General features: G+C 39.7%; 1 protein-coding gene across 1 annotated transcript in view; it reads left to right on the top strand.

Annotated features, from left to right (window-relative positions):
• Positions 1-25045, top strand: part of UHRF2 (ubiquitin like with PHD and ring finger domains 2) — a 68989-nt gene that overhangs the window by 34900 nt on the left and 9044 nt on the right. Inside the window, exons 4-11 of the mRNA XM_070742573.1 lie at positions 1978-2196; positions 7902-8011; positions 10672-10858; positions 13156-13279; positions 17437-17544; positions 18805-18909; positions 21210-21316; positions 22268-22430. Coding sequence (XP_070598674.1) covers positions 1978-2196; positions 7902-8011; positions 10672-10858; positions 13156-13279; positions 17437-17544; positions 18805-18909; positions 21210-21316; positions 22268-22430 — 1123 coding nt within the window. The remainder of the gene's footprint in view (positions 1-1977; positions 2197-7901; positions 8012-10671; positions 10859-13155; positions 13280-17436; positions 17545-18804; positions 18910-21209; positions 21317-22267; positions 22431-25045) is intronic.

Genomic DNA, 25045 nt, shown 5'->3' with positions numbered 1-25045 from the left:
GAAGCATTTTCCTTTCTCTGGGCGCTTGGAGAGGAAATAAACCACTGCCAGTGCTCAGAGAGGAAATAAACCACTGCCAGTGCTCAGAGAAAAGAAGACTCCTCAGCTCTGGGCAGCTGAGGAGTCACCACAGCGAAGGAAAAGCACCGGCTACAAAGCGAGCGAGAGGAGAGGGGAAGGGAAGGAAGCATGGGAAGGAAGAGGAAGCATGTAGCAGCAGCAGCAGCAGCAGCAGCCAGTGTATGGGAGGCAGCCTCGTGCCTGGTGTATTGGAGGCACGTGCTCCTCCTCGCTGCCTCAGAGTCCCTCTTTTTTTTTTAAGCCTTAACGTTTTGGATTTTTTTGATTTACCTCACCTCAGGCTGTCCTCCTCCTCTTCTTCTTCCTCCTCCCACCCAAATTTCAAACTTTTATTTCTTTCCTAATGGGTTTGCACGCATTTTTTGCTTTTACATTGATTCCTATGGGAAAAATTGCTTCTACTTAAGAACGTTTCTATTTAAGAATCTGGTCACGGAACGAATTAAGTTCTTAAGTAGAGGTACTACTGTAGTTCATATTCTAAATATGAACTATAGGAAGGAATATCTTGAGTATTGGGGACGGATGGATGGATGGATGGATGGAGAATACAGTGGCCAGTGGACTAAAAGATTCCGATGTTTATATAAAGACATCATTACTGAAGTAGAATTCTAGGAAATGTCAGTGGTTAGATATTTAATTCTAGTGATGTTGTATTTCATCTTTTTATAAAAGCCTTTTTTGATAATTGGTATAACCAATGTGATTGTATGACATAATCATGAGTGTTAATCTGCAACATAAAATGAGGAGAAGCAGCGGCTCCCTTTCTATATAAATTGATCTTGTTTTTTCTTTTTACTGGTACAGAGATAAATTTTCAGAAATATATTCAATCTATTTTTATAAGTAGTTGTGCATTAAATTCATATAGCCAAATAATTCTGGCTTTCTATCGCTTAGAACAGAAATCTACTAAAGCTATAATCATTTTGATAATTATTAATGATGTGATATGGATATATGCTTGAAGTTTGAAACTTATAATTGTTTTTACATGTAAAAACATCTATCTAAAATCTCTCAATATTAACCTAAACTCGTGATTGTGAACCTATGGCACATGTGTTGCAGCTAGCTGTTCTTCTCGTTTCCGGCGCGTCAGGCATCTGATCTTCACAGGTGCCTGAGTGCCCGAAAGTGGCCTAAAAATGACCAAAAAACAGGCATCTGTGTGCTGGCCAGCTGGCCTGTGGATTTCCAGTGCTCCAGCACATGCAAAGACCAGTTGGCCAGTACGGATTTGCCTGCCGGAAACCTGGCACAGGCATCCATGTGCACCAGCCAGCTGGTCTTTGGTTTTCCAATGCTCAGGTGTGTGCACACGTGCCACGCATGTTCTGGTTTGGGCACTTGGTTATGTTTTACTGAAAAAGGTTATGTTTTACTGAAGTTACTGGGGCTTATTTACAAATACAGTTTTAGAACTGGAGTAAATCTACTGTTCTTCTATATATCTCAAAATAAGATAGTATGCTCACTTCTTTATAGTTTTAGAAAATAAAAGCATTATTTATGGCATTTTTCTTCCAATGAGTTATATTGATGTCCTAATGTTATTTATTTTATGTATTACAGTTAATAGCCAGTTCAGTCCCATGCGTGTGTCTCATAATTTTAAAATATAAAATCACCACTGAGAGATTCTTTTAAGCATCTTCACAATCCTTCATGTGTAATGGTCTTTGGAGAACACTTCTCACATTTACAGTAAAATTCTGCTGTGTTTCAAAAGCAGGTTCCCCTACATTATGGACTTAATTTTTATTATTTTTATTATTTTATTTATTATTTTATTATTTTTAATTATATTTATTATAACTGGTATTATAAAGATTGTTAAGAATTTGCATTATGATTATTACAACTTTTGTTTTTATTCTTTCTTCCAAGATACCCAGAAAGTGGCATTGTGGAAATGAATGTCCATAATCTGCGGCCGCGAGCAAGAACTATTTTGAAATGGAATGAATTACATGTAGGTGATATAGTGATGGTTAATTACAACGTAGAGAGTCCGGAAGAAAGAGGATTCTGGTTTGATGCAGAAATTACCTCTTTGAGGGAAATTTCAAGGACTAACAAAGAGGCTTATGCCAAAATTTTGCTGGGGTAAGATTTTATTGATTGATACTGCAATCTGTCTACAATTTTTACATTATTTCAGTAAATAAAACCTTTCAGTGTAACACTAAACCTGTAATTTCTTTCAATGGTATTTATTTACTTTTATAGCAAAAAGTTAAAGCAAAAAACTGCTCTTTCTAATAATAGATTTATATCCCTACTTTCATTTTGTGACTCAAGACTCAAGGCAGCATACGTAGTGCTCTATCCTCCCATTTTCCCCAGAACAATAACTTATGAGAATAAAGAGAGAGTGACTTGTCCAAAGTCATCCAGTGCATCTCCATGGCTGGGAGTTGTTTAAAACCTGGGTCTTGCTGTCTTTGGGTCAACACCTTAACTACTATATCAAGCTCTCACTTAGGTTGTTCTCTTTCCAACTATTATTTGAAACACATAAATTATAATTCTGCTCAGCAGAAAATTGTGTTAAGTTCATTATTGGCTTACTTTTGATAACAATATAAATCATAATCAGATTTTTTTTCATTAATGATAGGTCTGGTTTCATAACACTATGGACACATTAATTCAACTTACATAGAAATAAAGATGCTTAGGTTTTGGTTTTTAGAAATACCATGAAATTACAAAAGGAAACAATACATCAGGCGTTTGACAGTATTGTAGTGAGTTCTGTGTTTCAGCAACATAGCAAGAAGCAACATTTCAATCCTGTTATGCTTCTGATTTGCCAGATCATTTTGGCTTTTTGGAAATGAAGAGTATGCAAATGGAGTACTTCATTGTGGTCATTTTCCTTCCAGAAGGAAGCATTCTCTTTTTATCTAATTAATCAGTGTTCCCAAATGTGAAATAGACTTAGGTCTCAGAACTGAATTTGGCGAGAAAAGAGAAATTATTCAGCACAGAAAAAATGGCTGAACTAGCAGTGTTATGTTTGGATAAGAGGCAAGAGGAGATGGATGACTGTGCTCTTCCCCTTTCTGTTCAGCTTAAATGTTTTTTCCACTTTGCAACAAGCTTTTGAGAGAGCTGAAACAAGTCACTAGCTCATTAATGTTCTTTCCCTCAGATTATGCTTATTTCAGCAGTCTCATAATCCTGCAGAATGAAATATTTTGGCAATGTACTGATCTTCATTGTGGTAGCAGAGGACTGCCAATATCCTGAAAGAAAAGAGCCCTGCTGTAAAATTGGAAAGAATAATAAATATGATGAACGCATCTGCAAAAAAAAAGGGGGGGGGGATAATAAGGGAAAGCAGTATAGTTAAACCTTAAATAATTTATTTTCTCTCACATCAGAAGACTCCGAGTATCTCTCTGAACACATTAGAAAAAATAAGTTCTTAGTTTTCTTCATGGAAATACTTCCAGTCCTTTGTTCCTGGAAGTGTATTCAGCTAATGCTTGGCAATAATGAAGAAAATTTAAAAGCAATTTACATTTGAGTTACTGTATTTTTCTGGACTTTTAAGATGCACTGGTGTATAAGACATAGCAAGATTTCAAAGAGGTAAGCAAGGGAAAAAAAATCCTCCCCTGCCCCAGGAGGACTCTGCAAGCCTCCCAAATCCTCTGCATGCCCCATTTTTTTTTAAAAAAAAATGGGGACATTTTTGCCTTCTAGCCCCCAGGAGCACTCTGCAGGCCTCCCAAACCCTGTGTGTACCCCATTTTTCGCAAAAACTGACCTGTTTTTCACCTATTTTTGCGGACAACTGAGCATGTAGAGGGTTTGGGAAGCCTGCAGAGTGCTGCTGGAGGTTGGGAGAAGGCAAAAAAGCCCTCATTTTTATTTTAAAAAGGGGGGGCTATTTTTCAACCTTTTTTTTTTTTTTTGCAAAAATGAGTGCGCAGAGGCCTGTAGGGTTCTCCTAGGGGCTGGGAGAAGGCAAAAATACTCCTGTTTACAAAAAAGGCCCACTTTCATGTTTTGTTTTGTTTTTTTAAAAAAAGTTTTTTCCCCTTCTCCAAGATTTCACAAAAATGGGACGCAGGGGCAGGGCTTTTGGAGGCCAAAAATGACTTTTCAGTTTATAAGATCACCTACATTTCTGTCCTCTTCTAGGGGGGAGGAAAGGTATGTTTTATACTCCAAAAATATTGTGTATTATAAATTCTGATCTATTTACTTATCATTTTTACCCACCTAATTAATGCTACAATTAGCAAGTGGAGTAGCCATATGAAATAAATGAATAAATAAAAGAAAAGAAATTATTTACAGTTAGTAAAAAATTCCTAAATGGTGAAGCTATTACAGATAGTTCATAAGGAAAAGTATGAAGCACCGGTATATTTCAAATTTAGGCAAACTTTGCTGCTGGCAATGTCTTTAGGTAATGTGTGGCAGTTCATGATAAAAACTAGATTTGAATATGCAGCTTTTCCCATAAAGCAGCATAAGACACTAATAAGGGATTTATCTGAAGGGATGCGATTTATGCAGGGGACTCTTGTTTTTTTGTTTTTCTTTTCTTTGCTTTGTTTTCAACAAAAGAGGTGTTGGTCTTACCTGATGCACCTCTTCTCGGAAAGGTGGATATAGCATCCAAAAATGGTTAATTCCGTCTGTTCTCTAATTAGACTGAGTCTGTCAAAGTTGTTCAAGTCCTGCCTTTGTTGCTATTCTGGATAGCTTTAAGTGAAGAAGTGAAATGACAGACTCCATTGTGCCATAGTCAATTAAAAACACATTTCTCCTGTCAAACCGAAGCCAACAATCAATGTTGACTGTACTGGGTGGGGTTGGATGCTATATTCATTTTTCTGAGAAGAGGTGTATAAGGTAAGATCAATGCTCCTTCTCCTTCATGATGGATATAGCATCCAGGAATGGGACATACCAAAGCTGGCTGTCCAAACGGGTGGGTGACACTAGTTGCCTAGACCAGAGATCTCCAGCCTTGGCAACTTTAAGATTTGTGGACTTCAACTCCCAGATTTCCTCAGACAATTTTGCTGGCTGAGGAATTCTAGGAGTTGAAGCCCACAAGTCTTAAAGTTGCCAAGGTTGGAGACCCCTGGCCTAGACTTGCTGAGAATCTAGTCCTTGATAACCTGTTACAGTACTGTCCTACCAAATGAAGTCTCAGTTGAAGTGTAAACATTGACTATAGTGCTGAACGCATAGGGACAGTGATGACCTAGTCGATGCACAGCAAAGTTTTTCGAGGGACGCTTGAATTGCTGTGAGTGGTGATGTGAGCTGGCTCCTGCAGCAACTGAAGCTCGTAATGTCTGGCTATAGTCAAGCATATCCAGCATGGACATCTTATGTCCAACGATGATGGTTGAAATGAGACAAAAAGTTATTCTGACTTGCGAAACACTGCAGTCCTTTTAATGTAAATATGCAGAACTCACAGCACATAAAGCATATGTCAGTGTTTTCTGGAAGGGTGAACTGGGCGAAGGCAAAAGTTATGGAGAATTATTTATTGCGCCCGATGGAACCATGTGTTCACTTTTGGCAGAAAGGCAGGATCCAATCTAAGAACAACCTTATCCATATAGAATATACACAAGTCGGTCCTGACCGACAGAGGAGCTAGTTCAAATACTCTCCTGGCCAATGTAATGGCTACCAAAAATATTGCCGCCTTACATGTAAAGGGACGTAAATTGGGTTCCCGAAGCAGTTCATATGGCGAATCCACCAGGGACCCCAAGACTTTTGGAAGATCCCAAGTAGGGCAGCAGTGCCAGAGGGCCAATGTTAGATGATCCCCGCAGGAAACAGCATATATTTGCATGAAGCATTAAAGAGTCATTGCTGCCACAAGATAAAACAGCTGACCAGGACGCCAGTTGTTGTTGTAAGATGTTCAGGCTAAGTCCCCCGTCCAACCTGTCCTGAAGAAGCTCAAGGATGCTGGTATTCGAAGCCTTTAAGGAGATAATGCTCACCATCTCACATCATCCACAAAAGGCCCTCCAAGTAGCGTCATAGATGCAGGTAATGGAGGGTCTTTGTGAAATCTGTATAGTATTGATGACCCTGGAGGATAGATTGTCTTCCCTCAGAGCGACCCACTCAAGCAGCAGGTGGTCAGTTTGAACCACTGAGGGTCCAGGTGGCTCAACAACCCCTGACTGAAGGATACTTTACTCTGAGGTAACCTTCAGGACAGAGACACTGAAAGGCTCAGCAGATCGGCAAACCATGGTCTGCGAGATCAGTAAGGGACGACGAACATGACCTCCACTTTCTCTTCTAAAATCTTCCGTATTACCCCAGGTATGATTTGAAGCAGTGGAAATGCATATAGTAGGGTTTTGGGCCACAGTATCCGGAGATCATTGGTTCCCGCTGCACCTGGGGTTGCGAACCTGGTGACATATCTGCTGAGTTGGGCATTGTTTGGGGTAGCCAAAAAGTCCACTTCTGGAAGACCAAAGATTTCCTTCATTTCCTGGAATAGGGCAAGGTGCCGGTGCCAGTCAGCATGGTCCACAGAGACTTGACTGAGCCAGTCTACCTGCACATTGGCGATGGCCAAACTACGGCCCGCCCGGAAGGAGAGAAGGTGTCACACCTCCCCCCACCACAACCAAATGTCACAGAGAAGATCGGAGCAGTCTAAATTAGAGGCAGCTATTGTAAAATTTCTCCATTTAAAACACAATTAAAATGCATTTAAAATGGCCACCGCGACTCTCAAAATGGCTGCCATAACTACTGATTCTCCACGGAGTGCGATGACAGAGCCAACAGTCCATCCGGCTGCCAAATTGGGCCAACCCCTCGGCTGTTGTTAAAGCCTAGCAGTAAAACTGACTATAATTAACTTTATGACGATGTAGCTTAAGCCGCCAAGAAAGTCTCCAGATACAGACAATAAAGTAATGCTGCCTCAGGCAACCAAAGCCAAAGCTCAAGTCTTTACAGAAAGTCCCAATTCAAATCTCAGATCACAATCTCTGACAAATGAAAAGAATAAGTACACTCACAGAAATCCAGATAGAATCTGCAAAGGTAGAATAGCAACCAGGATTAACTGATTATCATAGGAGGAATGGTTGGCACAACCGTTCTCGCAGAGTGACTGAGGGAAAAAGCTGTCAAGGATAGCAACAAGGACGGAACCGGAACACCTTTGACAGACTCAGTCCAATCAGAGAGCTATATCCATCATGAGAGAAAATATGGAGTTTTGAAGTTGAAAAATTAAGGAAGTTAGATTGTTAACCTTATGTTTCTCTCTCCAGTACAATATTATATAGTGAGAAGAAGGCTAAATAGAAGTTGTATTTCATTAATAAAATTCCTATCCAATATTATGCTCTGAAAATATAAAGAGTATTTACTGCTAGAGTTGAATATGCTTGTCCATTTAATTACACTGAAATAAATGAACATATTTTGCTTGTCCACTAAAAATTGAACCTATAATAAAAATCTTCGTCTTTTAATTTCACAGTTCTGATTTAAATGTCAGCCAATCAGCTATGATAACATAGATTGTTGTTAATGTTATAGTATGATAAGTAGATGCATTATTTGTTTTTCTGTGAATATTAGTGAATATTTTCTGGATTAATATAATAATATTGCTATTTCACAATTGAGTTTGAAGCATGCTTTTATTTAGTTTTTAGTTCAGTCTGTGAATCACATTCAATCATATAATGTATACTTGCACAGTAATTTCATGTGTTCCATTGGATAGCATTAAAATTAGACTGAGACAATTAAGTTAAATTAAGTTTCTTAATTTTCAGGAGCCCAGAAGATGCAATAAATGATTGCAAACTATGTTTTATAGAAGAAATATACAAGGTTGAAAAACCAGGAGCATATCCATTGACATTTGCAGATGGAGAGTTCAAAAGTAGGTATTTGGTCTGCCTATGAAAGGTTTCCCCTTTTTGAATAGTATTTTAAACATATTATTAAAACAATTATATTTGATTAATGTATTTTTCAAATACATAGAACATTTATAAAAATAACTTTACAGTGTGATTTAGATATTTCTAGAGAAAGATATATGTAGAGAAAAATCAGAAAATGATTTATTGTCTGCAAAGGTTTGCACATTTATGCTGTCAATGCCATATATTCAAACTCTTTTTTATTTAGCCAACCTCTTTTGCTAATAATTGTCTTTCAAAGGCCTAAGGTGGCACTAGAGAGTAATCTTACGGCCTTTCTTCAATCCTGACTATTATAGTAAATTACTGCATGATTTAATTTATAGGAAAGAAAATAAATTATATGAGCAAGAGGACATATTGAACGAATGCCCAGATGGCTTGGCAGTCTTTCTTCAACAGACATTTCTCTAGGAGACATAATCAACAGTCCAAGTAGCTCTCTTCCACTTGCCCAAAGACCCATCTATTCCCCAGATCCTTAGTGAGGAAGGAAAGAGATTTTAGATGATGATAAACTGTCTACCAGGGACTCCGTGCAAGTATTTGGTTTAATGGTTAAAGCACCAGGCAAATAAACAGGAGACTGTGATTTCTAGTCCCACTTTAGCCATAAAAGGTGGCTGGATGACTTTGGGCCAGTCATTCTGTCTCAACCCAGCCCACCTCACAGGCTTGTTGTGGGGAAAACGAAGAGTAAAGAGTATTAGTATGTTGGTTGCCTCAAATTATTTATTTTTTAAAAGGTGGGATAAAAATATAATACTAATATATATCTAATATGCTTCTCCTATTTTCCCCTCAACAATCTTGTGAGGTGAGTCAGAGTGAGCAGAGAGAGTGAAGTTACCTGGCTGACTTTCAGGATTAGAACTCGACAGTCTCCTGGTTTCTGTCTTGGTGCCTCCTAGGTCAGTACTATCCTCCAGTTACTTCAAGGAAAGAGGCCTTTTTGTGTCTCTTTAGACCAGATACTGGTTGAAATCAAGAGGAAGATACTCTTTCTTCCACAATATAAAACCACAAATGCCAGGAATTCAGATGGCTGAACTGAATTACCACCTAAAGAAGCAGCTAATGCACCAGCAACAGTCTAGGGCAGTGATGGCGAATCTTTTTTTTCTCAGGTACTGAAAGTGCGTGCACACACGCTATTGCACCAGTGTGAGTGCCCGCATACATAATTTAATGTCTGGGGAGGGCAAAAACGTCTTCCCCTGCCCCCCCGAAGGCCCTCTGGAGGCCAGAAATGCCCCATTTCCTGACTTCCGATGGGCCCAGTAGGCCTGTTTTTCACCCTCCGCAGACTCCAGAGGCTTCTCTAAAATCTGAGAAAAGCGAAAATGTCTGCCCCACCCTTGAGGCCCTCTGGTAGCTGAATACACGCTCTCAGACCCTCCACGTGAGCTGAAAATCAGCTGGCCGGCATGCTCATGCGCACTAGAGCTAAGCTAGGACAACAGTTCGCGTGCAGGTAGATACGGCTTTGTGTGCCACTTGTGGCACGCGTACCATAGGTTCTCTATCACTGGTCTAGGGACTAACTCTTCTCTGCCATGTTTACAGCTGATCCAAGGGACATAATTATCAAGATCCCTTATTGCAGTGTTTCCCAAAGTGTGGTACGCATACCCCCAGGGATACGGGAAGAGTTTGGTAGGGGTACGCGTTCAGAAAAAGTTCTGAAATACACCTTGCCTTTTCCAACTTTGTATTTATGTGAAGTTACTTTTTCAGCATTTGTAGACATTAAGTCGAAAAAAAGGAACTGACTATTGGACGTGGAACTGCATCTCAGATTAAAATTAACAACCAGGGAACCAGGGAAATTATGACGATCTGTCATCTCAGCACAAACAATTTCATCCCTCTCATTGATCCAAATAAATGTTATTTATAATATAACTTTTATTTATATTTTATTATGAATAATTTTATTTTTCGTTTATTATTGTTTTGTGTATGTACCAAAAAAATAAAAAATAAATGTATTTTGATTCTTATTACTAAGTGTTACGAAAATAATAGAAGGGGTACACATATGTCAAAAGTTTGGGAAACACTGCCTTACTGGAAGGCACATTTTACCTAGTATTCCAATAGTGATTTTCCATCTCTGCAGGTGCATGGGTGCTTTACTTTATTAATGTATATCAGACCATGTGTCTTTGTAGTTTTAAATTTTTCTACAGGCATTTTGAGAAATAAATAAGACAATATACATTTTTAGTAATATAATGTTTTGTCTGACTTTGTATTTATGTGCATCAAAACATCAAAAATATGTGATCCAGTTCTACACAAATGTATTCTGTCCAGTAATAAATAATAAACACTTCATAGTTCATGATTTTGAATGAATGACTCTCTACTAGCTTTCAATCACTTGCATTTAAATTTGTTTTCCTGGTGGCTGTCACCTCAGGAAACCAAGCTAGGAAATCTTGGTGATCATTGTATTTGCTTTATAGAAGCAAGAGATTTTTAAATTGTGGACTCATACATGTGTATTGATATTTTCAATATTTGTTGATTCATATAATTTCTGTGCAGCTGGTGTTCAAAACTTTTTAATTAACTTATTTCTCTCACTCTCTCTTTCTTTTCTTCTTTGCAGGGAAGAGTGGTCCTGAATGTAAACATTGCAGAGCTGACCCAGATAAAGAATGCCGATTTTGTTCTTGTTATTTATGTGGGGGGAAACAGGATGCACACATGCAGCTTCTCTGTGATGAATGTAATATGGCTTACCACATATATTGCCTGAACCCCCCACTAAGCAAAATACCAGAAGATGAGGACTGGTAAGAAAAAAAATCCCCCCAAACAGGCAGATAGATAGACACTTTTCCCCTTTTTTTTAATTAGTTTGATTGAATTTTGTTTGTTTTGATAGTTGTGAGATGCCCAGAGCCATTGGGAATCTGACAGCATACTAGTGTGATTTTTGTGTGTGTACGTGTGTGTTTGTATTCAGTTTAATTGCCAATATAATTAAAATTCATTGATAGAGAGTGTTATTTCTAATGCTCTTGTACTGCTAAAAGAATGGGGAAAATCATTTTTCCTATACATTTTAAGCATTAGATGAACCCTCATTTATAAACGTTCAGCTTTTAGTTCTGGAAATTTTTGGAGTTCATCTTATATGTAATATTAGATATTGAAACCATTGTATAGTAACCATAAGCTTATTGTTTAGTAAGAAAGATCAATTCCTTCTATAATTGATAGACATGGAAATTCAAATCTTTGCTTTACCCTATTGTACTTGGAATTGAAAGAGTTGGTTTATTCATAACCTTCAGCTCTGTGATTTACTTAGCTATTTCTGACAGGAACCAAATAGAAACTATGTTTACCAGAAGATTGTTTGCAGTTCATTCCAAATGTTCAGAATTTCAAAATAATTGCAGTCTTTTAAGAATTGCAATCTTTAGAAGCTAAATTTGGAATGTCATACAATTTTTGTAGAATGAAGAATTTTGCAAGTATTTGCTGAGATAGTAGGGTTTTTTTTTAGTCCTTCTGCTTATCGTAGAGACTATCCAAGAGTTGTTGAACATAAAACCTGTCTAATTATGGTAACTATCATTTAACAGCTCTTGCTCAAAATCAAGTCTTAATTATCTTGGACAGTGTAATTATTGTTCGTTTAGCCAGCTGCTACCAAATGTGATATTCAGAGGCTTATCTTAAACCTGCAGTTTGAGGAGAGAGTGATGATCACAGCTTCCCTCATATAACTTCTACATTGGAGAAATTTATCAGATTTGTCCTAGTTTGTTTTTGTTTCTTACATGCTGTAATGATAATAACATGGGATCATGGTTTAATTTTGCATTTTATAGAACACAGTGTCAAATCCAAGCTTAAAGCCAAGACAGAAGCAGCAAATTATGTCTAATTTTGCCCTGTTTATTTTAAGATCAAACCCCCCATACAATATTTTGAGATAAATATATGGTATGATTAGAAAAACAACCCAGCCAAATATATTGGAGGAAATGCTCCCCATGATTGCAGTCTAGGTGCTTGGCAACCAGTTTCATGAATGATAGGTTGTAGTGCCCCACGATCACATGGTTGCCATCTGCCACCCACCCTAGCAGCTTCCCCAGAAAGTAAGTGGGGAATTTGTCAGGAAGATTGCAAGTCACTGGGATAAGTGCCCCACCTGTGTACTTTCCCCCTAGTCCCGTGATGGTGAACCTATGTCACGTGTGCCACAGCTGGCATGCAGAGCCATATCCGCCAGCATGTGAGCCGTTGCCCTAGCTCTGGTTCAGCACACATGCGTGCGCCATCCAACTGATTTTCAGTTTATGCAGAAGCCCTGGAAGGGCATTTTTGCCCACCCCATGCTCCAAGAAAGCCTCTGCAGCCTGAGGAGGGCAAAAAACGAGCCCGCCAAAAGGTGGGAAACGGAGGAGTGGAGGGATGGACCCAGATTGTTGGGGACAATATGCTGACTCTGTAAACCACTTAAGAGCAAGCTGTAAAAGCTCTGTGAAGCAGTGTATAAGTCTAAATGCTATTGCTATTATCACCTCCCTGGCTGCCAGTCTAGGACTTGCAACTTTCCGCTGGCTTTCCCACTGACTTTGTTTATGGAGGCCAGCAGGAAGTTGCTTCATGTAACAACCATAGGCTTCAGTTAATGAAGGCAACAGACGCTGGAGAGATTGCCATCTTTAAGTGATCTGCTCACACTTTATCACTGCATCAATTAGCGGTAGAAATTCCAAACCCAAATTATAAGCCAAATTATCTACTATAGATTCTTGAACTGAGACTTTGGAGGTTTAATCAGTCATGGAATTTTCTGGATGATTTTGAATCAATTTGTAAATCTAATCTCTTTTACACGATACTGTGGTGATAAAATTATAGCCCCCTTGAACAAAAAATGCAATAAACAAACAATATCCATAGGATTAAAAGAAGAAACGCGTTTACAAGAAACTTCAAGACATGTAAATATGAAATATAAACTGACAAGGAGTTGTGTTTTGGATGCATATTTGCATACAATTCATATATTGGTATTATTTGTATTTTATTTATAATTTCATAGATTTTAAAATAATTAATATTTTAGGTATTGTCCTTCCTGTAAAAATGATTCTAATGAGGTTGTAAAAGCTGGGGAAAAGCTCAAACAAAGTAAAAAGAAAGCAAAGATGCCATCTGCCTACACTGACAGCCAACGTGATTGGGGCAAGGTAAATAATATTTAGATATCTTTGTATATATTCTCCATAAACATTTCTTTCCTCGCTTATAAACTTCAAGCAGTTTTAAGAATCTAAAAAAAGTTTAAAAAAATAATCATTTCCTAATGTCCTCCATAGCTTCATAATCCAAGCTACCCAACATATTACCTGAAGTCACTATTAGTTGCTACTTCCCCTATTTTAAACATAGCATTTTTGATTCATTATACTAAAGTATGATTTTTAATAAATATAGTATGGAATTGAAACATTGGTGGGATTCAATTTTTTTTACTACCTGTTCTGTGGACGTGGCTTGGTATTCATGTGAGTGGGCGGGTATAAGTGGATGGACATGGCCAACTTTGTCACTCCCAGTCACATGACACACACACCACAGCCACACCTTTTTGTGGTTTTGTGGTTCTTGGTGTTTTCTGTGGGAAATGGGTCATGTGACTGGGTGGGCATGGCCAACTTGATTGGTCTCACCCTTAGGAAATTTCTCCTTAGTCCAACTCACAATAAAATAGCAATATTTTGTTCCAATATATTCCTAAATAATGTTCCAATATTTAGAATGGAATAGCAGAGTTTGAAAGGATCTTGGAGGTCTTCTAGTCCTCCCGAAGTGGTGTAGGCAGGAATGCCTACAGCACTTCAGACAAATGATTATCCAGTTTCTTCTTAAAAATTTACAGTGTAGGAGCATTTACAACTTCTGGATGCAAGTTGTTCCACTGATTAATTGTTCTAGCAGGAAATTTGAGAGGCTCCTACAGATTACCGTGTTTCCCCGATAGTAAGACCCCCCCGATTGTAAGACATATGGGGGGTTTCAGGGGGGTCGGCTAATATAAGCCATACCCCGAAAGTAAGACATATGTCTTACTTTCGGGGAAACACGGGGGTATTGCGGGGGGGAGCCCGATGACCTGCCGAGCAGGTGGGACAGCTCGGCGGCAAGGCACAAAGGATTTCCCTCGAGAGAGAGAGTGGGGGATAGTTGTCGTCGGAGCGCTAAAGACCAGGGCAGAGAAAGCGCAAGCTGCATGCGGGAGAAGCGGAGGAGGAATCAGGCAAGCCGAATGGGAGCCTGTTCTGTGTGAGTCCGGTCCGGGTTTTGCTTACAGCCCCGGGCATTAGCAATAGCAGCGGCGGCAGGAGAGGCAGCCCTTTGCAATGTGGTCCGCCTGTCTCGGCACTTGCAGAGCGAGGATGTAGAGGTGGGTTTGCGGAGGAGTTGCTGGCGGGGAATGGAGCGAGGGAGGGCAGGGGAGGGATTCCCATTCGGCTTGCCTGATTCCTCCTCCACTTCTCCCGCATGCAGCTCGCGCTTTCTCTGCCCTGGTCTTTAGCGCTCCGACGACGACTATCCCCCACTCTCTCTCTCTCTCAAAGAAAAGCCTTAATTTCGTAGCCATCGGTTCATCGGCCTTCCGAGGCTGGAGTTCGTCCTTTTGGGGGATTACGATCGCTTAATCCAAACCACCGCCGCTATCCCCCCCCACGCGATTCCTTGCACCTTCTTCCCAACGTTATATCTGCGGTTCAGCCTCCTTCCCCGTCGAGAGAATTCCGATAGCAATACTAAGTTCTTTCCCTTTAAACACAAGCATAAGCACGCGACCCAAAGTAGAGATGCAAAACTTTGATGCGCTAGTTGCGGGAGGTTAGAGTAGCTGGGCTGTTATTGCACCACATTCAGCGTTCGTCGGTCCAGTTAGGCAGGTGGGGCTGCCCAACTGCGCAGAGCGGCTCCTCCCCTCCAGACACACGCTTCCCCGACACGCGTCTGCGGCTCCACGCATGCACCGAGGGAAATCCTTTGCCGCTAAAAGGACCCTTTCAATTTTTTTCCAATGTAAGACATACCCCGAAAGTAAGACATAGGGGGGCTTTTGGGGGTAAAAAGAAAGTAAGACACTGTCTTACTATCGGGGAAACACGGTAGATAGATAGATTAGACAGATAGATTGAGGGAATCAACCTCTTTTCCAAAGCACTAAAAGACACAACAAGAAACAATGGATGGAAAGTAATCAAAGAGAGAAGCAAGCTAGAATAAGGATAAATTTCTTAATGGTAAACAATCAAACCAATGGAATAGCTTGCCACCAGAAGTTGTGGGTGTTCCATCACTAGAGGCTTTCAAAAAGAGTGAGGGAAATACACCCCAAAAGGACAGTGCCAGGAACCACTAAAACGGTGCAAAAAACTGAAAACAGCCCCCCCCCCCCTTTAAAAAAATCAACCCCAAAGCAAATGCAGCAGCTGAGAGGGAAACTAAGAGCAGCTGCTCAGGCTAATTGAAAGCCTGGGTGTGCTACCAAAAGCCATTAACCCTTCCAACTTATCATTCTGTGTTCTCTATATTCTAAATTGGGTTCTTCACAGCAGAAGTAATACAGCTGGCTGAATTACACATGCATTAAATTCATAACCTGTTTGATCAAACTGCAACATTTTCCCCTCCTATATCCCCCCCCCCCCCCCCAGGGAGAAACAAGATCTAACCAACACTGAAGCAATTCTAAAAGGTCTTGGGAAATTCCAGGGAATATCATCTGATCACAGAAATGTTACTTAATGCTCTTTATAATGAAAATATTTGTAATCTGATCTTTCTTTCTGAAGGGAAGAGGTTAATCCCCAATGCTGTCAGTATCTGTTGTTTATTCACTTGATTTGATGTGTATGGCTGCATTCTGAATGTAATTGTTAAGTGGAGCTATTAACTGAAGGGAGAGACGGAAGTGGAGTTAGAGAGAAAAAAAAATCTCTCTTGCACTCTATTTTTAACCAGTTCTCCAAATTGCACAAGCAATTTTCTAACTGCTGAGTACAACTTCACCCTCAACTTCTGAAGGACGAACTGGTGAGAACGGCTGAATCCCACCTGTGAATTGAAATAATGATTAGGAGTTGAAATTAATTATACTAAGTTTAGAGTGTGCTTTTCCCCCCTTCCATTTTGCTAGCGAAGTCAAATAAAGTTTATTATTTTAGAGTGATTTTTAAAAGTAACTACAGTGATTTAAAAAATCTAGTTGCTGGGGTGGTGCAGTCATTAGAGTGTAGTACTGCAGCTACTTCTGCTGACTACCAAATACCTGTAGTTTGGCAGTTCAAATATCACCAGGCTCAAGGTTGACTCAGCCTTCCATACTTCTGAAGTGGTAAAATAAGGACCCAGATTGTTGGTGGCAATATGCTGACTCTGTAATCATTTTAGAGAGGGCTATAAAGCATTATAAAGCAGTATATAAGTACTATTGCTATTTATTTTATTTATTTATGCCACACAACTCCAAATTAATTATTTACAATATTTTTGCATTATTTTAGATTACTATAGTATTTATGGTTCCAATTACATGAAAATAGATCCTTTGATTATTTTAGTATATTATTATTGTATTATTTAGTTTATTTCTCAAACATGAATATTGGAATGCTTTGTTTGTGAATGATTTTGAAAAAGTATTTCAGATATTCAGTTAGTTGAAAACATAATTGAAGATGGATAATATTTGAATTAAATTCTTAACTGGGTTCTACTTACTTTTTGAGCGCAATATAATGAACTTATGAATATTTAGATAGCTTGTACTATGCCATCTAAAAAATTTCCTTGTATCACTTTGAATCTGTCTGTTTTTTTAAAAATATTGAGATCGGATTAATAATGGAATTTAATTGAGATGGTTGACTGGTTCCAATGAAATATTTTGTTCTACCTCTTCTGGATGGAGAATTTTGAAAACTTTAATCAAAATCTATGTTACAAAATATCCACATTTATCAATAATGATTGGGCCAGGACCACTCTCATTCAGTAATAAGACATAAGGTCTTGTTACCATGCTGAAAAATGACAGCAGTTCTGGTAAACAATTTATTTTTTATTCTGTCTTTTATGTGCTGCTCATAGGGAGGTTTGCTGGTTTTTATATATAATTCATAGTAGCTGTTCTCAAAAAAAAAATGAGCAAAGCCACATGCAATAATTTTTTCTATTGCTTAGCAGTCTGGTTTCAAAACAGTTCTTGAATACCCTTATCTCAATAAGCTATGAACTAAAACATTGCTAAAATACGTATTTGTTTATAAACTTTCACAATTACTATGATTAATTGCTTGCTTTGTTCTCCTGGTTATGGTAGGGCATGGCCTGTGTAGGTCGTACTAAGGAATGCACTATTGTTCCTTCTAACCATTATGGACCTATACCTGGTGTTCCTGTTGGAGCAACATGGAAATTTAGAGTGCAGGTATGTAGATATACAGTATTTTCTATATATTGGTTTCTACTCTTGTTTCACCATTGTTGCATTTGCATGAGTCCATAAGTCATTATTGGGTTTTTAATGTCATATTTGAGGCCAGTTGGTTTTTAGGTTTGTATTAGTAGCTGCTTTTGAATTTTTCCCCATTGTCATGCGGATTTATTGATAGGATCTTATACAAGGAACTTGTATAAGATAACCTTTTGTGATGCCGGGTTAATATCTTTATTGTAAGATACATCTTTTGTCTTGGATAATTGCCAGAAATAAATTTTCTGCTCTATGGTCTCAGGTTCTAAATGTATCTTTTTAAAAATGTCAGCATTATAATATCTGACAAAATATTCCTGAAACCGGGAAGTGTTTTAAGTACAATTCAGTAGCTTTTGAATGCATTAAAACGTCAGAGCCGGCCTGGGGGGCTCGGGGGGAAGCCCCCGAGCCCCCCAGGCCGGCTCTGACGTTTTAAAACACGCGCGCTGCTTCGCAGCTCTCTGCTGAAACCGAACGCGGAAGTTAGCGTTCCGGATTCAGCAGAGAGCTGCGAAGCAGCGCGCGTGTTTTAAAACGTCAGAGCCGGCCTGGGGGGCTCGGGGGCTTCCCCCCGAGCCCCCCAGGCAGGCTCTGACGTTTTAAAACACGCGCACCGCTTTGCAGCTGTCTTCTGAAACCGAACGCGGAAGTTAGCGTTCCGGCTTCAGAAGACAGTTGCGAAGTGGCACGCGTGTTTTAAAACGTCAGAGCCGGCCTGGGGGGCTCGGGGGGAAGCCCCCGAGCCCCCCAGGCCGGCTCTGACGTTTTAAAACACGCGCGCCGCTTCGCAGCTGTCTGCTGAATCCGAACGCGGAAGTTAGCGTTCCGGATTCAGCAGAGAGCTGCGAAGCAGCGCGCGTGTTTTAAAACGTCAGAGCCGGCCTGGGGGGCTCGGGGGCTTCCCCCCGAGCCCCCCAGGCCGGCTCTGACGTTTTAAAACACGCGCACCGCTTTGCAGCTGTCTCTGAACGCTAACTTCCGCGTTCGGCGGCAGCGGTTTTTTTTTGTTGTTGCACGGATTAATTGACTTTACATTGTTTCCTATGGGAAACAATGTTTCGTCATACGAGCGTTCTGACTTACGAGCCTCCTTCCGGAACCAATTAGTCTCGTAAGTCGGGGTTCTACTGTATTGTATTTTAATTAGTTGTACTGATATTTTACATGTGCTATTAAAAATAGGAACATATTTTAAACTTGTTTATTTTAAAGGTGAGTGAAGCAGGTGTTCATAGACCTCATGTTGGTGGAATCCATGGACGTAGTAATGATGGTTCATACTCCCTTGTGTTAGCTGGAGGATTTGAAGATGAAGTTGTAAGTTCTGTATTCTGATTAGTTTATGTATTGATGCTCTATTGGATTGTTTTACCTCATCCTATGTAAATATATAAACATGTTTGTAAAAATGTTTTTTAATTTTTTAAATTGATGACTGGAGAAGGAGAAAAAAATTATAGCATTTTAAAAATCTGACAGCTACATGATCCATTTTCACCAGCCAGATCAGAATCGATGTTTAGCCAGAGGCAGGACATTATATTTCGTTCTGTTGCTAGGAGTTGTTTTTGGCAACAGAGCTTAGTACTGGAGACTTAGAAAGAAGCTTTAGTTATGTTGTCTGACTACAGAAAGAGAATATGAGCAATAATTGTAAAAATGTAAAGTTTGAATACCCAGATATTAGTTAATGTCGGAATAGAAATTAAAGGAAGCAGGAAAGAGCACTACATTGAGCAGTATTGCACAATACCGTATTTTTCAAAGCATAAGATGCACCTAGATTTAAAGGTGGAAAACAAGGAAAAAATTATTCTGAACCAAATGGTATTGTAATATATTATTTAATAAAATACCAGTGTAGCAGAATACTTGAACATGTTTTGCAAACTTCAGACTTGACAGCTTTTAAGACTTGTGGATTTCAGTCCCAGAATTCCTCCTCCAGTCATGCTAGCTCAGGAATGGAAGTTGAAGTCCACAGATTTTAAACTTGCCAAATTTGAAGACCTTTGCACCCGTAACTCCTAATAATATTAATTTTTAAGTAGCAACTCCCATCTCTGTCCTGCAGCTGCTCCTCCTCTGATCCAATGTTGACTCACCGACAGTCCCAATATTGCAGAATATACAGCCTCATGCTACATAACTAAATTCCTCTTCATGCTGCATAAATTAAATTATTAATGTATCTTTTAGTTTTACTCCAAAAGCATTTTATTAAAATTAATTCGATTTTAAAAATCTGATTTAAAATTTAAAAATCCATGTTTTTTTTAAAAAAACATCAATTTTAATATGCCCTGCTTAGCTCGTATTCTTTTCTGACTTCTCAGAAAGGAAACAAAAGTGGAAGAAATTGTAGTCAAGAAAAAATGGTTGGAGTGCACTTATAGGAATTTATCCAAAAGGAAAAGGATAGCTGATTATAGCTTTTTAATACATTATTTCCTCCCGCACTCCAAAAAAAAAATATATCCAGAAGTTAAAACTGTTTTAATCAGCTGAAAAACAGCTTTATAGTTTGGAGACCACTTGCACAGGCTGCATAAAGTGCCATAAAGTGTCTGGCTGCAAGCGGCTACCGAGGAAACTGGGCACTCAACGTGACAGGTGTTGGGGTGTGGTAGGCATGGCTGCAGTGGTCCTAAGGTAAGTGGGCAAGACATTCCCTGAAAATAAGACCTGGTGCTTATTTTTGGGTCCAAAATAAATAAGACTGGGTCTTATTTTGGAGAAAACACCGTAGTAGACTAAGATATTAATAAAGTAATTACATCCATATGTATATAATGCAGTACAATTTCAAGAATTGTAATCAAACAAAAAACCAATCATATACCTACAGATGCATAAACTAGAAAAGTGCACATTTTTAATGCAAACTGCTAGAAAATATTGAACTTTTAAAAAGTTCAATATTTAATTGATAATATGTAAATATGCCAAAATATATCAACCTACAGTAGTTGAACTTTTTAAAAATAAGAAACACAATAAATTATCTAGGCAGTTTATATATGTATTCACTATTTTTTAAAGTATAGATGGAAAAGGTGCATTGATATACTGTATGTTGATGTCCCCTCCCCCCCAGGTTAATGATGTTCTTGGAAAGTTTTTGCAGGTGTTTTAATCCTCAGGATAATATACTTGACCTGAGAGAGGCATTCCCTGTATCTTGGCTTGTAGATCCAGCTCTTTGCTACTAAATTTGCTGCATTCACATCTATCCTGGGTGTAGAACAGATATAATGGGAGCGTTTGGAATGTGAAGATTTGGGTTGAAAAATCCTTCATTTTATGCTCAGAATGAGAATGTCATCAGCATTCTGTTCCCCTGCAGCCCATGTAAATTAGTCCTTCTACAACACTGCCTACTGAAGTTAATGCTTTTTTTTGTGTTTTTAGATAAATGCATTTGTATGCAAACACATATGAACATAACTGCACACACACCTCCCCAAATATCTGTGGCAGCACCACATAAAGTGTTGGTATACTTATATATGCACAGCTGTTATTGCATGGGCTTCATTTTCATCTTCTACTTGTATATTTCAGACTATCCTCAATCATAATTTGACATTTAAAGGATAATTTATCTTCTTATATAGGACCGAGGTGATGAATTCACTTACACTGGGAGTGGTGGAAGAGATCTTTCTGGCAATAAAAGAATTGGGGAACATTCGTTTGATCAAACTTTAACACACATGAACAGGTGCTTTAAAAATATTTTCCTATTTGTTTTTTAAGGAGCAAACATTCATTTTTATGGAGAAACTGTAGTTTAAACAGGTAGTCATCCTAAGCTTGTTGCCTCTTATAGGTTGCTAAAGCATCTTGGAAAAATTAAAGTGCTGTGAGAAATCAAGATGCTAGGCAAAAATGGGTTGCAGCTTTTCCTGTAGACGGAAAACAATGTTTCTGCTTATCGCTATCGTGTTGATGAAAGGATAATGCGCAGCAGGTTACAGAGGGGGAAGACCTTTAATATTTAGTTTTAATGGCTGACTAAAGTTGGAAGCCCTTCAAATTGTGGAACACCTGCATTTGGAGGCTGAAGCTTAGAGTCCCTGTATGCGGCACTCTTATGTTTTTTGTAAAAGAAAAAGGAGGATGGGCATATTGTTTCCATAGGAACAAACTGCAGTTGACTCTACAGCAATTCTATGCTTAAGTAGCCTGCTATATGCTGCTGTTGGCTGTAGAGTATCAAATTGCAATGGTTTGGCAAGTCATGATAATTTTCACTGATGGTCTCCTACTCAGCGTGTCCAGCAAACCCAGAAATCGGAATTATCAGGGAAATTGGCGGTTCGGGAAATATCAGGGAATTCGTGAAAAAAATGGAATAAATCAGGGGGGGAAACCTATTAAAATATTTAAAAATCAGGGGGAAATCATGGTGTTTTTTTTTTTAAAAGGATCGTGCTGCCTTGCAAAAATGAGCATAACTATGGCAACAACTTGCTTCCTCAGCTACCGATATTTCTCCATGGCTTAGCCATTTGGTATGACATCATCTATGATGGCGTCTTAACTAGCTCGCAAGTTACAGGGAAATGTTAGGGAAATATCAGGGAATTTCAAAATGCTTTCCCTCTGGAAACCCTGAATACTTTAGGAAATATTCTGTTGTGTTGAAAGACTTAAAAATGTTTTTCCCCAGGGCCCTGGCTCTAAATTGTGATGCTCCTTTGGATGACAAAAATGGAGCGGAGTCTAAAAATTGGAGAGCTGGGAAGCCAGTTAGAGTTATTCGCAGTTCAAAAGGTCGAAGGATCAGCAAATACGCACCAGAGGAAGGCAATAGATATGATGGCATATACAAGGTAGGTATTGTTCTTCTGTTTGTCTTGGAAAATATTGATAATGAAGGTTTTTTTTTTACTGCAAAACATATTGATCTAAAAGGTGCATGTATATAATTTTTTGTGATTTCTGGATGTTACTAAAGGCACATTTCGCGCATTCAGTGACCTTCTCGTCTGTCACAGAGGGTTTAAAGAAAGCCCTTTGTGTGCACAGCTTTCTGTTCATGCAGCTTTGGATTCAACGCACTCTAGAACAGTGGTTCTCAACCTGGGGGTCAGGACTCCTTTGGGAGTCTATCAACCATTTCACAGGGCTCACCTAAGACCATGGGAAAAGACAAATTTCCCATGGTGTTAGGAACTAAAGTTTCTATTCTTTCTGTCCCTCCATGGCGCCTTGGAACATAGATTTACAATCCAACCAATCAGGCGTGTACAGTGGGGGTGTCCCTCTGACCTTCCTGCCAATCAGTTAACAGTTCTGTGGGGAGAATTGGCGTTAGACTTATGGTTGTAGTTCACCACAACATGAGGAACTGTATTAAGGGGTTGCAGCATTAGAAAGGTTGAGAACCACTGCTCTATAAAGACGGGCGGCATACAAATCTAATTAATAATAATAATAATAATAATAGTAATAATAATAGTAATAATAATAATAATGTTCAGTTAAAATCAGTAATCAATTTATTGTACTGTTGTATTGGTTGTATATTATTTCAGTTTTTTGCACAATTTATCTGAGGTGATGGAAGAACAGAAAGAATGTTATTAATTAATTTATTTTATTAATTGGACTTATATGCCGCCCCTCTCCCTGGACTCGGGGCGGCTTACAACATTTTAATAAAAATACAATAATAAAACATTCTAGACCAATTAATAAAATAATGACTTTTTAAAAAAAATCTTAAAATTATTAAAACTAAACGTTTAAAATCAAGGACTCACACACATACTATCACACCAAATACATTCATTGGGCAAAGGCTGGGATCTAATGACCCCAAGCCTGGCAACATAAATGTGTTATCTTACGGAAGGCAAGGAGGGTGGGGGCACTGCGAATCTCTGGGGGGAGTTGATTCAAGAGGGCTGGGGCTCCCACAGAGAAAGTTCTTCTCCTAGGCCTCGCCAGCCAGCATTGTCTGGATGATGGGACCCTGAGGAGACCAACTCTGTGGGACCTAACTGGACGCTGGGATTCGTGCGGCAAAAGGCGGTCTCGGAGATAATCTGGTCCTGTGCCATGTAGGGCTTTATAGGTCATAACCAACACTTTGAATTGTGCCCGGAAGCCAATTGACAGCCAATGCAGTCCGCGGAGTGATGGAGAGATGTGAGCATATTTTGGAAGGCTGCATTTTGGACAATTTGAAGTTTCCGAACACTTCAAAGGTAGCCCCATGTAGAGAGCATTGCAGTAGTCGAGCCTCGAGGTGATAAAGGCATGAGTGACCGTGAGCAAAGACTCCCTGTCAAATAGGGCCGCAACTGGTGCACCAGGCAAACCTGGGCAAACGCCTCCCTCGCCACAGCCGAAAGATCGTTTTCTAAAGTTAGCTGTGAATCGAGGAGGACACCCAAGTTGTGGACCCTCTCTGAGGGTGTCAATAATTTCCCCCCCCCCGGGTAATGGACGGACAGATGGATGTGTCCTTGGGAGGCATTACCTACAGCCACTCCGTCTGGATTGAGCTTGAGCCTGTTGACACCCATCCAAACTATGACAGTCTCCAGACATCGGCACATTACTTCCACTGCTTCACTGAGTGCACATGAGGTGATGTACAGCTGAGTATCGTCAGCGTACTGATGGTAACTCACCCGGTGCCCCTGGATGATCTCAGCCAGCGGTTTCATGTAGATATTAAACAGCAGTGGGGAGAGGATCGACCCCTGAGGAACCCCACAAGGTAGGGACCTAGGAGTCGATCTCTGACCCCCCGCTAACACCGACTGCGACCGACCAGAGAGGTAGGAGGAGAACCACCGTAAAATGTTGCCTTCCACTCCCAATCCCTCCAGTTGGCTCAGAAGGATACCATGATTGATGGTATCAAAACTGCTGTAAGGTCAAGAAGCACCAGGACAGAGGATAAACCCCTGTCCCGGGCCCGCCAGAGATCATACATCAGTGCGACTAAAGCAGTTTCCGTGCTGTAGCTGGGTCTGAATCCTGACTGTCGAGGGCCTAGATAATAGACTTCTTCCAAGAACCGTTGGAGCTGGAGCAACACCACCTTCTCAACAACCTTCCCCATAAAGGGAAAATTGGAGACAGGATGATAGTTATTAAATATGGCTGGGTCCAGGGAATGCTTCTTGAGGAGGGGGCGCACAAGTGCCTCCTTATAGGGAGCGGGAAAGGACCCCTCCCTCAGAGATGCGTTGGTAATCTCCTGGACCCAGCTCCGTGTCACCTCCTTGCTGGCTGAGACCAGATAGGAGGGACACGGGTCCAATAAGCAGGTGGCGGAATTCAAAGCTCCAATGGCCTTATCCACTTCATTGGGTGTCGCCAGGTCAAATTCACTCCAAACAGGTGGACTAAGATGGGCCCCTGTCACCTCATTGTCATCCGACTCTGCTTTCCAATTGGAGTCAAGATCAGTCCGGATCTGAGCGATTTT

The sequence above is a fragment of the Erythrolamprus reginae genome, chromosome 2 (assembly GCF_031021105.1).
Source record: "Erythrolamprus reginae isolate rEryReg1 chromosome 2, rEryReg1.hap1, whole genome shotgun sequence".
Taxonomy (NCBI): domain Eukaryota; kingdom Metazoa; phylum Chordata; class Lepidosauria; order Squamata; family Dipsadidae; genus Erythrolamprus; species Erythrolamprus reginae.
Note: the sequence above shows the minus strand (reverse complement) of the source record. Positions and strands in the feature narration are given on the sequence as shown.